This window comes from Cutaneotrichosporon cavernicola, assembly GCF_030864355.1.
Source record: "Cutaneotrichosporon cavernicola HIS019 DNA, chromosome: 6".
NCBI classification, from domain to species: domain Eukaryota; kingdom Fungi; phylum Basidiomycota; class Tremellomycetes; order Trichosporonales; family Trichosporonaceae; genus Cutaneotrichosporon; species Cutaneotrichosporon cavernicola.
The window spans coordinates 442,146-457,116 of NC_083398.1; the positions used below are offsets into that span (position 1 = coordinate 442,146).

Consider the following 14,971-nt stretch of genomic DNA (forward strand, 5'->3'; position numbering starts at 1 on the left):
GCATGCTCGGAAGGGATGCTCAGCCGAGGATAGCATGTGGCGGCGTTGGGTGGCGCTGTCATTTCCTACGTGTGGGTACCCAGGCCGTTGTGAAGTATGCCTTACCCGCCCATCAGAGGCGCCCGATAAGATAGGTAGGCTACGAGCGACATCATGGACCACGAACAAGACCCTATCATCGCCTATCATCGAATTACACACAAGCAGAATACCAAGACACAAGTCTACCTCCGCTCCAACCACGGCCGCACAACCTTGAGCGCGAGCACGCCAACCCCCACGGCACCCACAATACCACTCGTAACCGCCGCATTCGCCACGACCTTCTTCTGCCACGCCTCGCGGCGGGCCGCCTCGGCATACGGAATGTCTGGTCGGAACGTGACCATGTCGTACAGGGCCGTCCAACCCTTCACCTCTGGGGTGGGGAAGGCCACTCCTGGCGAAATGTCGCGGGGCGTTGAAGGGTATATGCGGGTCAAGACGTAGTCGACCGCCCGGCGGAGGTGGTACAGCGGGTTGAGGACGGAGGAACGCATCTCAGTGTAATTCGCCAGAGCGAGGTCGCAAATCGCCGCTAGGTCCGTGGCCCGTTCGGTCGAGTACGCGGTGAGAGCGGCTTCAAGATTCGCGTCGGTCGCTCCAGGAGGGAGAGGCGTTGTGGGGGAGATGGAGAAGCGGTCGAGGTAGGTTCCGAGGATGCGGACGTCCTCGAGGCCACAGTTGAGGCCCTGGCCGTAGAAGCTTGAGTCAGCCAGTCCACCTGATGTAGCTGTGCGGAAGAGAGAAGAAGCGACTCTCTTCAACCATAGCCCGGATGAGATCCACCCCACTCTGAGGCTACTCACGGAACCATTGAGTGGCACGCGTCACCCATCAACACCGCGTGGCTCGAGTACGTGCTTGGCGTCACGCTGATTGTGACGAGGTTGCCGCGCGGGTGCTCCATAAAGTCATCGACAAGCTTCTCGCCGACAATGTCCCACGCGTCACAGAAGTGCTTCTGGAAGAACGCACGGGCCTCGTCGCGCGTCGAGACTTCGTGTAGCTCATCGAAGGGGATGAAGAGGGTGAGGGTGAACGAACCGTCCTGGAGTTAGTCGTCGGTTAGTCGAGTAGAGAGCGACGTCAGCCAGTGCGGCTCTGCGACTGGAATGATACTGCGGTGTCTGGCACTCTGGGTGGAGACAGGATGGGAGGAACATTGTTGTAAGGGAGTAAAAGGGGTTAACAGATCGGGGACAATCTACACGCCGCCCCCACCTCGGCTGTGCCCTCATGACGCTCGACTCGATCCTCGATATGTTCCGAGGCTCGGCTGGCCGTACGCACAGGCAGGCACTCACCTTGTTCGGTAACGCAATGAGCATAAATTTGTGCCGCGGCCAGATGTGCAAGTGGTTCGGGGGCATTGAGAAGCCGCCGGGTTTGCTCGGGTCCGCAGCCATGTGCAGCTCGATGTACGCGTGCGGGATAAAGCTCTGCGAGAAGTCAATGCTGGGGTTAGCGGGATGTCAGGGCGGTAGTCGCGTGACCACTTGGTCTGCTTGAACAGTCCTCTGGGAGAAGAAGAAGAGCTACCAGGAGCCTGCCTACAGCTCCTAGGTTATCCAAGCTCCGGCTCCTCCATCCCACCCGTCGCCCTCCTCATGTTCGGCGATTCGCGCCTCGCACTCGTACCTGCACTCACCGCTCAGCGCGCATCATCTCCTGCCGGACCTTGCTCCAGCTCCCATCCGCGCCGATAACGAGGTCAAACTCAGCGTCTACCTTCTCCGCCCTGGCCAACACCGGGATCTGGGGCGTCTCAGGCGGACTGTCTAACAGGGTCGGCTCTCCCCGTTTGGTCCGCACGCCGTGGGCCGTACGTTGCTCAAACTCGACGCGCGCGAGCTTGGTATTAAACCGGACCTCAACACCAGCTGGGAGGGCCTCGACCATCCTCTGGTTGAGCAGACCGCGGTGGATAGAGTTGGAGCAGTTCCCCCTTAGCGGGTCGTACAGCTGCGCCTCGCATCGGCCGTCAAGGTGATGAATCAGCCGACTGGGCATGGGGATCGACTCGCGCAGCAACGCGTCTGCAAATTCGGGGTCGACCGAGGAGACGGCAGCATAGCCTCGCGCCGAGATGTTGAGGTTGATACTCCGGAGATTGTTGACTGCAATCTCGCGGCCGCGAGGGTCTGAGGTCAGTTCCTCTGAGGATCCGAGAAAGGACTCGGTAGGACTCACCGTCACGAGTGTCCCATACCTCAACCGACCAGCCGCGCTTGTGCAGGCTCAGCGCGGTGAGTGAGCCCACTGGCCCAGCGCCAATGACCAAGGCCTTGCGCTTCCTCTCCTTGCCGTCTGGGGTTGTCGACATGGTGGAATGGGTCGTGTGAGGAGTTGGAATAGGGACCTCGGAAAAGGCAGGAATAGCTGGGGAATTTACCGTCACCCCACATTTGTTATCTTGAATCCAATCATTCACGCCATCGGAGCGGAACCAATATCTCCGCCCCTCCCCACCCGAACTACCGCCCAACAAACCACCCAACCCGCGTATTGAGGGACCGGGCGACTCGATGTTGTAGGGATCGGAGAAGAGCCTTTGTCATGCTACTGTGCGCAGGATGCATCGACGTCAATGTATTCCCCGGGATCGACTTTGGTGACGACCTGGATTACGCATTGCGCACAGTACGTCGGTAGGATATGACGCGATCCTGGCGCCCACACCCGGCGCCCGTGACTGGACTGGCCGTACAGCCGCAGACGCCTCGGACTCTTCGAGAAGAATGGATGAACGTGTCATCGCTGTCACCTGGTGCTTGATGGCGGGGGTTTCTCGCAGCCTGAGAGCCGGACCAAGCTTAGCGTCCAAAGGGCCGCGTGCTCGTGTTGACATAGCTTCGAGATCGACAGTATGGGAAAGTTGTCAGTCGCAGTCGGTAACGCTGAATGAACCAAGTAGATAAAGACGGTCAAGTCAAAAGGAGGTGGAATGGGCAACGATATAATGACACGATACATGGGAGCGAAGGCTGCAGTCGTGCTTCTCACCGTTCCTCGATGCGGCGTCGGTGTCGGCGACCGGCGATCCCGCGGTCCACCCTGGCAGCCATTGGGTGTCTGCCCCACTCTCACTCAAGTGGAGGTTCAGGCACCAACAATTTGCCACCCAAAGTGTGAGTGAACTTTGACTCGTTTGATTCTTGATTCACAACATCTGTCCCAACATCCAACATCCAACGTCCAACATCCATCATCCATCATCCATCATCCATCATCAAAATGTCCAACCCGCAAAGGTGCGCGACACGGGATCACGCTGACCCAAGGCCATGGCCGTCTGCCGCTATTGACGCTGCGTCGCACGGCGCGATCGCCTTCACCACGATCTATTACGAGGCGTATGACGAGCCCACGCGGCGGAGTATTGTGAGTCTTCTTCTCTTCTCTCGAGGATTACCTATCTACACTGTGTGCCATCGGCACCCTATACACACCTTACGGCTTGATTGCGCCATCCCCGTCTCCGCTCTCTTAGCAGTCCCCCAGTCATCTTCCCTTGTTCACTGCCGCGCTCCACGCTCTCCCCTCGTGACCCTGCTGACCATAGGAAATCCCAATGTTCTACCTCCCATCCGCCAAGGTCGTCTGGAACGGTAACACTGTTGGCGCGGACGCAGGGTCCATAACCTCCTTCCTCGACGCAATGCCGTTAAGCCGGCACGATCTGCAGACACTCGACTGTCACCCACTCAAGCGTGCGTTTCTTCACCTCCTGCTCCTCTATACTGTCTCTGCCTTCTCTCTTCTCCCTCTCTCTTTTACCCCTCCCATCTCCCTTCATTCCTCCCCCCGGCCCCACAAACCCGCTGACCCCAGCCCTCCCCACTGCTGCGAGCACCGCCCCTGAGCTCCTCCTCACCGTTACCGGCTCGGTCCTCCACGGGCCAACCGTCATGCAGTTCGGTGACCACGCGCCGTCGCAGCCAAGCGAATACCCGCGCAAGTTCCGCGAGGTGTTTGTGCTCCGGCCCATTGAGAGCGCCGAGGGGATGCAGCCAAAGGTGAGCAGACACCCAAAAGGAAGCTAACCCCAGTACGCGATCCAGAGCGCCAACTTCCGCTTTATCGGATAACCACAACATTTACTGTATCACTATTATATGCATGCGCGCGAACACCATGTCTGAAGCTCTGAAAAGACGGTGAAACGACTATTAGCTGTTTGAGGCACCTGGTGTTGTTGTGACGGAACAAAATGTCGTCATGTGTGGAGAGTAGACTGTCTTTGGGATGCGGGGTAAAGGGGTTGGGCGGTTGAGCATTGACTCTTTTGTCTTGATTACAATCTTCACGTCCCACTACCTAACAGACAAACATACAACAATCACTTGTCCCCCTTCCTCCTCTTCAAGCCGTCAGAGGCGACACGCCACCCGGGACAATGGTCCGCGCCGCCTTCTCTGGCACCTTCATCTACCTCCTCACCAAGGACATGTCCAGCGGCGAGGTCCAATCCACACTCAAGCTGATCCGCGTACGTTGCGCGTCCCTCTCCTTCTGACCTCAGAATAATGGCGGAACAACTGTCAACGACCCGATGGTCGACTACCTGACACATGTCGTGGTCCGTGTCCCGACGGGCATACCTAGACGCAAGAACCTCGAGCGCCATGTCTGGCCGATGCGTCTCCCCGAACGCTTAAACGACTGGGATTTCGACTCGGTAGTCTCGACCTTTACACTCTTGGATGGGCCCGCCCGCTTGGACAGACGGGGACAGATGCGCTCCGTCGCGGTCGTCCAGGAGCAGTGGCTGCGAGACAGCCTGGACAAGGGCCGAGCTCTTGGTGATAGCGACTCCTACGGCGGGTGGCTCGTACGTGGCGTACCTCTCAAGCCTCATGTCCAAGCACCCGTTGTGGAACGCGACCCTCGTAAACGCCGCCAGTCCGCCCTCGCCGCAGCTTCTTCCTCGTCCTCTTCCTCTTCCATCTCCCCTATCGATCCGCCAGGCCGCCCGATCATAGACTTACGCGATATACGCCCCTCGTGGGCCGAGTACAACGGGAACCACTCCGTTCAGCGCCGCGAGTCGTCTCGTGCAAACAACGGGTGGCCAAACCGCGAGAGTGACCGCGGCATCCGCAGCACGTCGTCCTCTGCCGCAGGCGACGCATCAGAGAGGCGCACAATGACGCTTCGCCAGCGCCTGAACAGCGAGTGGTTCGGGAACACGAAAGCACCTGAAGAAAAGCCAAACATCGACAGCCCTCCGCAACCTGAGGACCCCCAACCCGTCTTACACACTCCTCAGTCTCTGTCTCTCGCCGACCTCTTTCCCTCGGGGCCCGCGTCGCCGTCGGTCGCGGAGCGTGACGCTGCGTACGCCACCGATCTTTTACGCAGGATTGATCACTCGGGAGTTGATCTAATGGAGCGGCTCGAGCTCGAGGACATTGGTGACAGGCAGGTACAGTCACCCGTGTATCCCAATGAATCTACTCCCGCCCCCGCACCAGCAGGTTCGGCAGCCAACGCACAAGCCACCACTACACCTGTCCCAGACGAGTCACCTTCTCCTCCAGCAACGCGTAAGACTGTCACTCCCATACCAACCGTCAAAACTGAGGCCATAGACTCTCCACCTGCACAGCATTTCCCTCTCAACCCCAACTCTCCTATTACTCAGTCGTCCCAACTCGCGCAGCCACCAGAACCAATGTGGCGCTCCGGACCCCCGCAGGTGTCGGGTCACGTTCCTCTAGCACCACCAGCACTTGACAACAATGGCCAACTAGGCCAATCCAGCCAGAGCAAGTCGCCTTCCGAACAGGCCAACGCGCGCCCGTGGTCCTCTGCAAGCGTTTCAGAGTCGCTCTCAGGAGCGCCTCCCCCACCCACCTCGCCACCCGCACGTCCACCAACACGTCTGCCAGTGCCCCAGGTCACTATCCATGCTCAGCCTCCTGTCGCTACCACTAGGACTCAGCCTCCCATGCCATCTTTTGTTGTGGGCCCTGCTCCGCCACTTCCAGCGATTACCCACCCCTCGACGCCCGCCTCGCCGCAAGCGCCACCGCATACGGCACTTTCTGTGCTAGCCCCAGCTCCAAACCTGCCTGCACCAAACCCGACGGTGCGGACTCCAACTGTGAATGCCTCTGACTCGTTCCCCAAGTCGAACAATCCGACGGGCGTACTGGCCCAACACCAGCCCCTGCCCCTCGACTTTTACGTTGACGACAGAGAAGGGAAGGGTAAGGGTATTCAAGCTCTAATCACGGTGCGTGTACACTTGGCCTCACTGCTTACATACAGGGCCAAGGCGGCGGCGTCCTCCTGCCTCCTAGTCAAGCACGCTTCGTGATCCTACAGCTCGACAAGGGCCAACCCCCAGCAAACCAGCGCGAGCGTGACCTGGTAGCCAAGAAGGGTGTCCATCCGTGCGCGCTAGTCCTATCGCGGACATGGGTGGTCGACTGTGTCGTTTTCCAAGCGCAACTTCTCGATCCGATGCCCTACCTTGTTCCGAGCGGCTCTCCTTCTGCCGCAGGACGCACGCGCTCCCTCTCAACCGCATCGATAGACACGCCACAAGGCCGCAAGCGTGCGCGCATCCTCCCTGCTCCTGAGCCAGATCCCGAGCCCGAGCTCTAGCAAGATCTCGAAATTTCGGAGAGCGAATACGAGGACTCTGACGAGGAAGCCGAGCACGGCGATATATCGGAACGTGAATTGGCATAATGTCGCGCTCCTCATTTCCAGACTGAAAGAATGTAATGGCGAGGGTGGGAAAATGGTCTTTATCCAGCACTGCGTGAGTTTGCGGTTTGCAGAGCTGATAATAGGGTGTTCCGACCGCTACGAATCTGTACAAGCGTCACAAGGTGTTTATTAATGGGCGCATTCCGGGCTTAGCTGAGCATAGTCGGCCAGGGAAGAGGAAGGAGAAGAAGACGGTGTAGGGGTGTAGGTATCTTCTGGCTGGATCTATTGTATGTACCTGTGCTCACTCACTCACTCACTCACTCACTCACTCACTCACTCACCCACTCACTCACTCACTCACTCACTCACTCACTCACTCACTCACTCACTCACCCACTCACTCACTCACTCACTCACTCACTCACTCACTCACTTTGGGGCAAAGCGGTCTACGTGGAGTAGTTGACAGGTTGAAGACAGTACACAGATAAACAGATATGGTTACTCGCTCATACAGGCAGCAGGCCAGACTTGGTTGGACCTTTGGTAGTTACCTCACTAACCGCACTCACCGTTTGACTTTTCTCTGATCCTCCTGATCCAGTTGATCCCCTGATCCTAATTTGTCACATGGTCCACTCATGGCGAACGAGCAAAAGAGATGATCGAGAGGGAGACGACCAAAGCGCTCGCCCCCTCTTGTGCTTCTCACCATGACTAGAAACTACCTTCCTTACATTTCCATACCTTCACTCAATACTCACCCAAACGCACAAACCCCACATAAACGCTTCCAGTTGACACTCCTCCCATTCTTCTTTCCATCCTCTCTCTCTCTCTTTCTCTCTCTCCAGCTTCACTCTACTCTGGGTCTTACTCTCTCCTTTTAGACGCTTCCGACCTCCACTCCCACCACTCCCACGTCACCACGCGCCCCCCCTTTCCCTCCATAACGTTCTCCTCTTCGCTACATCCCCCTCCTCCTCCTCTACCACCACCACACCCTCTTCACCATAACCATCTTCGTTCTCCCCGACCTTCACCTTCCTTCCTCAACACTCACCAACCCCCCAAACCACCTTCCTCCAACACACTCACCCCGCACCCAAAACACCTTCCTCCAACTACAACTATCCACCCAACCCCAGCCATGGCCCAGCCACCGCCAGCTCCGACCTGGCTGCCCCCATTTTGGCCACACCCGGAGGCTTTTCAGGAACAGCCGACACGTTCACAACCGGAGTCTCAAACCTTCCCTCAGTCACTGTCGCAAGCCCAACAACACGCGTTCCGAACACCTCCTTACCACCTAGCCCAAGGTCACACTTATCAGCCAGGCAACACCCAACCGCAACCCCATGCCTTTCCTCAGCCTCACCAACCGCAACCCCAGGCCTTACCCCAGACTCACGAACACCAGATGCAGCGGTGGCCCACGCTCAGCCACACCAAAGCCTTCGTGCCCCGCACGCCCGTCGGCGGGGCCCAACCTGTGCACCTGCCGTTATCACCCACTGTGACTGGGTTCGCAACGTACACTCCGAGCCCGCCCAATCGACCTCCGTCGCCCATGTTTGGGCCGCTGAAGAACAAGTTCTTCTACGTTCAGCATGCGGGTGTGGATGAGACAGAGCGTGTCCGCATCGAGACGTATATTAAAGTAAGCACTGCTGCTTTCAACTTGCTGACGACAGGCGATGGAGGGCACGGTCATGCCCCATCTCAAGGGCTGGCATATCCTTCCTGCTTTAATCCTCGTCTCTCCGCCGCGGGACAAGATCATTCGCCGATTCCGTGTGAAGGAGCCCGACAACGTTCACCTTAAAGAGGAACACGAGCTCACTCCCGCCCACAGACGGCATCGCGTCGAGATGCTCGACAGTATCCTCGACGTCGAGAAGGACCAGTCGCCGCAGTACCTTCGCCTCCGGAATGCTCCACCTCCCGAAACCCTCGACTGCGAGGCCATCGTCTCCCTGTATGGCCTCATCAACGACACCCCGCACGAGAGGGCGCCCGAAGGGCCGCCGTACGATGATGAGCCGCGGCGCTGGGTTACGGGTACTGGCAATCGCAGCTGGCGAGTCTTCGACGTCCAGTGGTTTTATGACTACGAGAAGCAGACGACATGGGAGGCAGTGCACAACTTCCGCGACCACTACGAGATCACGTGAGTGTTTTGGGCCGATTGCGCTGACAGTAGTGGTCGCTGGGTGCCAGCTCGCGCCGGTACGGCACCGTCGGCCGGCATGGTGCACTCAGTTGAGCCGGAGCCTCTTCAGTCCGTCACAGCGTCTGTGGGACCACACCCCTCGCATTCGGCAACGGAGATGGTTGCGGTGACTATCTCAGCCGCGGAAAACGCACCTGATCCCACTCCTTGTGATCCAACGTTGCCTCTCGTTTACTCTGCACCGACTCACTCTCCGACGCCGGCGCCTCCGGTTTTCACTACACCGCCGCCCCCCGCTTCAATGTCACTGCGACCCCTCCTGACTCCAGCGCCTCCCTCCTTGACGACGGCTCTGGCGCCAACGAATACGTCGGCAACTTCTCCTCCGCCTTGCAGTGCATCTCCTCCCCCATCCTCACCTTCTCCTGGTGGCCCCGTCTCGCCAATCGCGGTTGAGGTGGAGGGATCGACATCACTCTCCGCTTTCATCGATCCCCAGGCCACGTCACCGCCTCCAGACAGCCCTCTCATCCCGCCACTGCTTAATACAATCCTTCCTGCTACGCCGCAAGTCAAGGAGCTGGGCTCTCCCACACTTTCCGTCCTGGGTATGCCATCCAAGTCGGCCATCCCGCAGTCATCGCCGACAGAGCCATCACCAACTGAGTCACTGCCGACCGAAACAACCTTCGCCGTCATCGCGCCTCCTCCGACTCCTCCCCTTCAGTGCCTCTTTTTTCCTCACCTGGCCTCTGCTCCTACATCTGCCCCGCCATCCTCTCCAAACCGTGAACTCATCTCCCTCAGGTACCTGGCAAGTGAGGGCAGCTCGAGTCCGGAAAACCCGATGGACGCTGCCAGAGGTAGTCCCACCCAGCTCCAGGCAAGTCTTCCAGCAGTTCCTACAATGGTCGACGAGGAGCAGTACGCGGCGGCTTGTCCAGGAATGCCGGTCGCTTTGAGCTCTTCCAACGAGCGCCCCGCCGAGGTTCATGCGATGGAGGGGCCGGCTGTACCTCCTTCCGTGACAGCACAAGACGATTGGGTTTCAGATCTGCAAGACCCTCCGCCGCCTTCGAGCCCGCCGTACTCTCCTCAACTTGAGGCCACATGGCTCAACGAAAACCCCGAGGTCACACGCTCTCCCACGTTCGGGCCTCTTGATCTTGCTGGTCTCGAGTCTCCCAACCCTGACATCGCTCTCGATCTTCCCAACCCTGTAGTCGCCCCCAGCGACGGCTCCAGCAGCATTACCGAGGTTGAGGAGGAGATGCGTTCGGCAGAGAGCGACAAGATGGTGGCAGATGAGAGTGACGAGGTGGTTGCGGCCGAGAGAGAGGAGACGCCGGCAACCCGGAACGACGAGATGGTAGGGGAGGAGAGCGACGAGATGATGGATATCGACCCATTTGTCGAGCCTCTGCCCGCCTCTGATGTTCCACCACCATCATCGATGGTCGCCGAGAACCTCACCATCCCAGACGCTGCCCTTGAGACACCAGTCCCGGTGATCCCTCTTACATCCACAGAGTCGCCATCGGGCTCATCGCTCACACCGTCGCCTCCATCTCCTAGGCCAGCACGTCACAGTCCCCTCGCCATTACAGCTGCGATGCCGCCGATTTCGCCCACCAAGCATATCTTCGCTCCCGCTGGAGCTCCATTACGACTCGTCCTGGTCGGATGTAGTGTGGCTTTCCGCCGGGCGTTGGAGGTGAGAAGACCATGATGGAGGGGTATAGGCACTGACTGCAGGCCAACGGCGCGTACATTACAACCATCCAAGAGAGTCCCCATTTCGTGGTGCTTCACCTCAAGTCCGGCGAGACCGTCGACACTTACCCAGACCTCCTCACTCAGCAGGCCCAGTTCTCGAGCCCTTTCCACGTGAATGTCGTCACCTCTCAGTGGGTGTTCAACTGTATCTCCGCAGACGATCTCTGTGATTGGCGACGTCACAAGGTGACGGTACCAGTGCCGGCACTGGCATTACCGACCCCGACCAAGTCAAGCCCATCATCGCCAATCAAGGGGAGCCCTTCATCCTCCCCTCTCCAACCCCCGCCGTTCGTCACCGCAAAGCCACCGCCAGTCTCGTCGACGAAGCCCACCAAGGCATCCACCAGCACGAAGGGAAATCGTAAGCGCTTGGCCGCCAGCGCATCGAGCTCCGCCACTTCTGCCCGGAAGATAACACGTCTCAGCGGCGTTGGCGGAGTCGGAGGTGGAAGCGGAGGTGCCGGTCCTGGTCAGTCGACTCTTTTTCTCCAGCGACGTGCAGTACAAAAGCCTGTCGACTATCGCGACGTGGACTCAGACCCGCCGGAAATGGGCAGCGGCGACGGAGGTATTGTTGAGGACGAGCGCGATCTCGCCCACGGGCGCGATCCTCTCGACAACGGACGTTCAAGCCTTTTGACGTCTCCACCATACGCTAAGAACGACTCACTTCCCCTCATTCTTACCGCCGCTGACGACGATCACGAGGGGGAGCCTGTGGAGCCCGTGGAGCCTGTGGAGCCTGCCGAGCCGGGAGGGGCTGAGGAGATACCGGAGCCAACCTGGCAGAAGCCATCTCACCGTGCCGCCACTCTTGCCATGGTTGCAGCACTCAATGGGATGCCCAGCCAATCAGAGGTCACGGAACGCGACTTCATGAAGCGCAAGTTTGGTGTGGTGCGTGTGATCACGATACTAATAGCGTAAGGAGCGAGGCTGACGGACCAGGATGGGGCCGCATTGGCAGCCAGCACCATTAGGAGGCAGTACAACGGATTCTTAAACCAGCAGTGCGTCGGGTATCGGCGGAGGATTTTCGGCGACGGCGGTCCCAATTGTCATGTCGGACCTGCCGTAGGTGTACCAGCAACGGATGTTGAGGAGCCTCTCTGGGCCTCGGCTGGCCACAAGGAGGCTGTCGAAGCGCTCATTGCGGCCGTCTGCGCCTTTCCGGAGCCGATCAAGACTTCACTCTACAAATGGCTCTCGAATGCGACTTTCGGGCCCACTGTGAGCTCCGCCGCTGCTTATTCTTGCTGATGTATTTCAGGCCGTCAAAGGAGTATCGTTTTACCCCCAGTACAAGTACTACCTCAAGCAGAGGGTCCCGAGCATCGAGGCGATGTTTGCGTACGACCGTTCCTCTAATGCCAGTGGCCCATACGCACAGCCCCGTCACTTTGACGCTCCTGGCACCAACAAAGACAGTGAAGACGAGTGCGACAACATGGATGATCATCACCTGGACGACGAACCTGTGCCTGAACTGGAGTGGAAGCAGCAGCAGCGTGTGCCAAACCTGGAGGCCATGTTCCTGTATTCGAGCAATCGCCGTGGATAGGTTGTGTCTCTTGTGGCATTGATATCTGTGCAAGATGGTATTGTTTATGCAAGATGTAGATGTAGATGTAGATGTATGTACCTAGGTGACCACCCATGACAGTTCAGGCTCTTTCTACGCCCAGCTGGCTCGCACCTGGCCCTTGCCGACCAGCCGCCAACCCCACCGGTCCTCGCCGAGCTCCATCTCCTCCTCCTTTTCCTCGCCAACGGTGTCAATGCCAAAGAACGGCGCGATACTGATGCGAACGACGCCCTTGAACATGTCGAGGAGCTTTGGGCGCAGAACGTCGCCCGTCTGCACAAAGTCGGGGCTGGCGTTGAACTCGAGCAGCGTGACGTCGGGCACAACGAGGGAGGTAGCGTCGGCGGGGTGCGAGAGGAGGAGGTCGACGCCAAAGATCTTGTGTGAGCAGAGATGGGGTAGTGGTAGTTAAGACTCACCTCGAAGGCATTCTCCATAAGCTGGAGATTAAAGCTTCCACACTCTGCGCCCGCCTTGACAGCCTCTGCCACAACCTGCCCGACCTTTGTGAACGTCTTGTCGAGCCACTCCTTATCCACCGTACCCATGACGTTGTACCCATTATCACGAGCGAGTGCGGTCCTACCTTCGAGGTCCCAGAACAAACGCACCAAGTCGTCCTGCTCGACCGCCTGCCCATACGCGTCAGTCTGCAAACACGTATTCGTGAGATGTGGACGCAGGTCGACTTGCCCCTCGACTATCCTGGGCGGCGTATAGGGCGCATCAGAGAACAGGGCGAGCATCGTATGTGCGAGGTGCACAGTATACGCGCCGGTTACGAGGACATAGGCTCTCAGGTGGAACTGGGGTCAGCAGGGGGGAGATAGGGCAGGCGGGGAGATAGGGCAGTACCTTTTGGCCTAACTGTGCACCGTCACCCTCGTGCAGGTCGAACAAGACGGGACGCGGGACGTATTCCTTCCGTCAGCGCGTTCCGTCACCATCTGTTTACCTGGATGACGAAATGTCTCATGTGCGAGGTGAGCACTGCTGTGCCGCCGACACCGGCGTCGTCGTCGGCGTCGTCGTCGTTCCTCTCGCCGTCATCATCGTCGTCCTCGTCCTCGTCCTCGGATGGCGGCTCGAACTCTTCAAAGATGGCGCGGCTGGGGTCAGCTGGATTTGGCTCTGGCCCTCGTCTCTCAATCCTCCATTCTCCCCTCCCCTCCTCTGCCCTCCCCTCCTCTGCCCTCCCCTCCCCTCCCCCCCCCCCCCGCTCGGCTCCTCCGGAGCCTCACTCACAGTTCATCCTCGGTCGAAAACATCCTAATCCCCTGTCCCCTTTCCGCGAATCCCGGCTTGAGAATAAACCACTCCCTCTCCCCCTCCGCCCTCCCCTCATTCCCCCTCATAACCTCCTCCAACTCATACAGGTCGTCCATGAGGAGTTCGTCCAACTCGTCCGCAAACTGGATATCCAACACCCATCCCTTGGGCATTCCGCTCTCCAGAGCGCTCTTGATCCCCCGATGCCGACATTTCGCCAGGTACTCATTGACCGTGGTATGCAGCTGATGTTTCCGGATAAGTGCTTTCCGGTAAATATAAGACGAGATGAGGTATCCCGGATTATGCCGCGGCACGTCCAGAGACAGCACGTCGTAGTCTGCCCTGGCGTCAGTCAGTCCTTTGCATTTGCGCTACCACTGCAATTTGGGCGGCTCTTTAGGGATGTCCGAGCTCATTTCGAGCGCGGGGAGGACGGCCACGAGCGCACGCTCGAGTAGAGCCTGGGTGTAGGGCGAGGGAAAGTTGACAAAGGCGGTGAGGCGCGCATTGTCCGCGGCGGGGGTCGCGGTGGGGGTCATGGCGTATGGTGTTATGAGATCTGAGATGTCTCACACAACTTTATCTAACCATCTGTCGGGATCAAATTTACATTTCGAGACTTTTGCCACCCAACCCAGCATTCTGTCTTCTACATCTCCACCATGCCCCGCGTCACCAAAGCCCAGAAAGAGGCGCGCGGCGTATCGGGCAAGCCCAAGGGAAAGGGAAAGCCAGCGACGGGGTTCAAGGTCGGCCCGTCACATGCCCCGCGTAATGCGTATCTCGGCAAGGGTGAGTGAACGTATACATTAAAGCTGACCATAGCACAGAAGAAGAAGGCCGAACTGATCGCCGCGGCCAAGGTCAAGCAGCAGTATGCCAAGGTCCTGGCGCGGGAGGGCATGCAGAGTGTGCGTGTGGGGGGCAAGGGGGGGGTGAGTGCGCGTGGAGATGGTGTCCCCCGATCAAAGGGGAAGGGAAATGAAAGGGAGGAGGGGGAGGGAGAGATGGACGCCGAGGCCGCACGTCTCGAGAAACGCATGGCGGCAGCCATGGTCGATGCCGATTTGGACGAGGGATCCGACTCGGACTCGGACTCGGGCTCGGACGCAGAGGACGAAGCGGCCCGGGCTGCGGCGCGGATGCGTCAAGCTGCGCGGGAGGCAGACGAAGCGCGGGCCGAGAGACGGGAACGTAAGGCCTTTGAACGCGGACAGACGGGGACCGAGAAGGCGTTCCGGCCTGGTCGCCGCCCAAAACCCAAGCAGCATGACAAGAGCCAGAAACGGACGGTGCGCGCTCTCTCGCCGCCAAAGGTCGAGCCGCGCGAGGGACGACTGCGCGATCTGAAGCGCGAGGCTTTTGGCCAGCGGCACAGTGGTCGGGCGGGCGGCCAGCCTCGTATGGGCGCACGTATGGACATGCTGCTCGAGAAGATCCGGCGCTCAAAGTGATAG

The 14,971-nt window shown here is 59.0% G+C and overlaps 6 protein-coding genes across 6 annotated transcripts; 4 read left to right on the forward strand and 2 right to left on the reverse strand.

Annotated features, from left to right (window-relative positions):
- Window positions 1–224: 224 nt before the first annotated feature.
- Window positions 225–2,365, reverse strand: BNA4 (uncharacterized protein; the record flags this gene model as incomplete). Its single annotated transcript, XM_060602601.1, has 5 exons — window positions 225–744; window positions 849–1,090; window positions 1,347–1,497; window positions 1,691–2,183; window positions 2,233–2,365. 5 exons carry the CDS (start codon window positions 2,363–2,365, stop codon window positions 225–227), a joined length of 1,539 nt encoding a protein of 512 aa, XP_060458978.1.
- Window positions 2,366–3,276: 911 nt separating this feature from the next.
- Window positions 3,277–4,130, forward strand: CcaverHIS019_0601730 (uncharacterized protein; the record flags this gene model as incomplete). The annotated part of the gene is made up of 5 exons (XM_060602602.1): window positions 3,277–3,293; window positions 3,324–3,423; window positions 3,605–3,752; window positions 3,874–4,058; window positions 4,092–4,130. The coding sequence occupies 5 exons, from the start codon at window positions 3,277–3,279 to the stop codon at window positions 4,128–4,130; spliced, it is 489 nt and encodes a 162-aa protein (XP_060458979.1).
- A 308-nt stretch (window positions 4,131–4,438) lies between these two features.
- Window positions 4,439–6,654, forward strand: CcaverHIS019_0601740 (uncharacterized protein; the record flags this gene model as incomplete). Its single annotated transcript, XM_060602603.1, has 4 exons — window positions 4,439–4,531; window positions 4,565–5,588; window positions 5,634–6,280; window positions 6,316–6,654. 4 exons carry the CDS (start codon window positions 4,439–4,441, stop codon window positions 6,652–6,654), a joined length of 2,103 nt encoding a protein of 700 aa, XP_060458980.1.
- Window positions 6,655–8,125: 1,471 nt separating this feature from the next.
- Window positions 8,126–12,218, forward strand: CcaverHIS019_0601750 (uncharacterized protein; the record flags this gene model as incomplete). Its single annotated transcript, XM_060602604.1, has 7 exons — window positions 8,126–8,365; window positions 8,400–8,875; window positions 8,909–10,592; window positions 10,634–11,018; window positions 11,160–11,554; window positions 11,606–11,887; window positions 11,928–12,218. 7 exons carry the CDS (start codon window positions 8,126–8,128, stop codon window positions 12,216–12,218), a joined length of 3,753 nt encoding a protein of 1,250 aa, XP_060458981.1.
- Window positions 12,219–12,332: 114 nt separating this feature from the next.
- Window positions 12,333–14,053, reverse strand: PBY1 (uncharacterized protein; the record flags this gene model as incomplete). Its single annotated transcript, XM_060602605.1, has 6 exons — window positions 12,333–12,620; window positions 12,662–13,048; window positions 13,098–13,163; window positions 13,198–13,351; window positions 13,488–13,856; window positions 13,890–14,053. The coding sequence occupies 6 exons, from the start codon at window positions 14,051–14,053 to the stop codon at window positions 12,333–12,335; spliced, it is 1,428 nt and encodes a 475-aa protein (XP_060458982.1).
- A 123-nt stretch (window positions 14,054–14,176) lies between these two features.
- Window positions 14,177–14,968, forward strand: CcaverHIS019_0601770 (uncharacterized protein; the record flags this gene model as incomplete). Its single annotated transcript, XM_060602606.1, has 3 exons — window positions 14,177–14,306; window positions 14,340–14,449; window positions 14,534–14,968. The coding sequence occupies 3 exons, from the start codon at window positions 14,177–14,179 to the stop codon at window positions 14,966–14,968; spliced, it is 675 nt and encodes a 224-aa protein (XP_060458983.1).
- Between the last annotated feature and the right edge of the window lie 3 nt (window positions 14,969–14,971).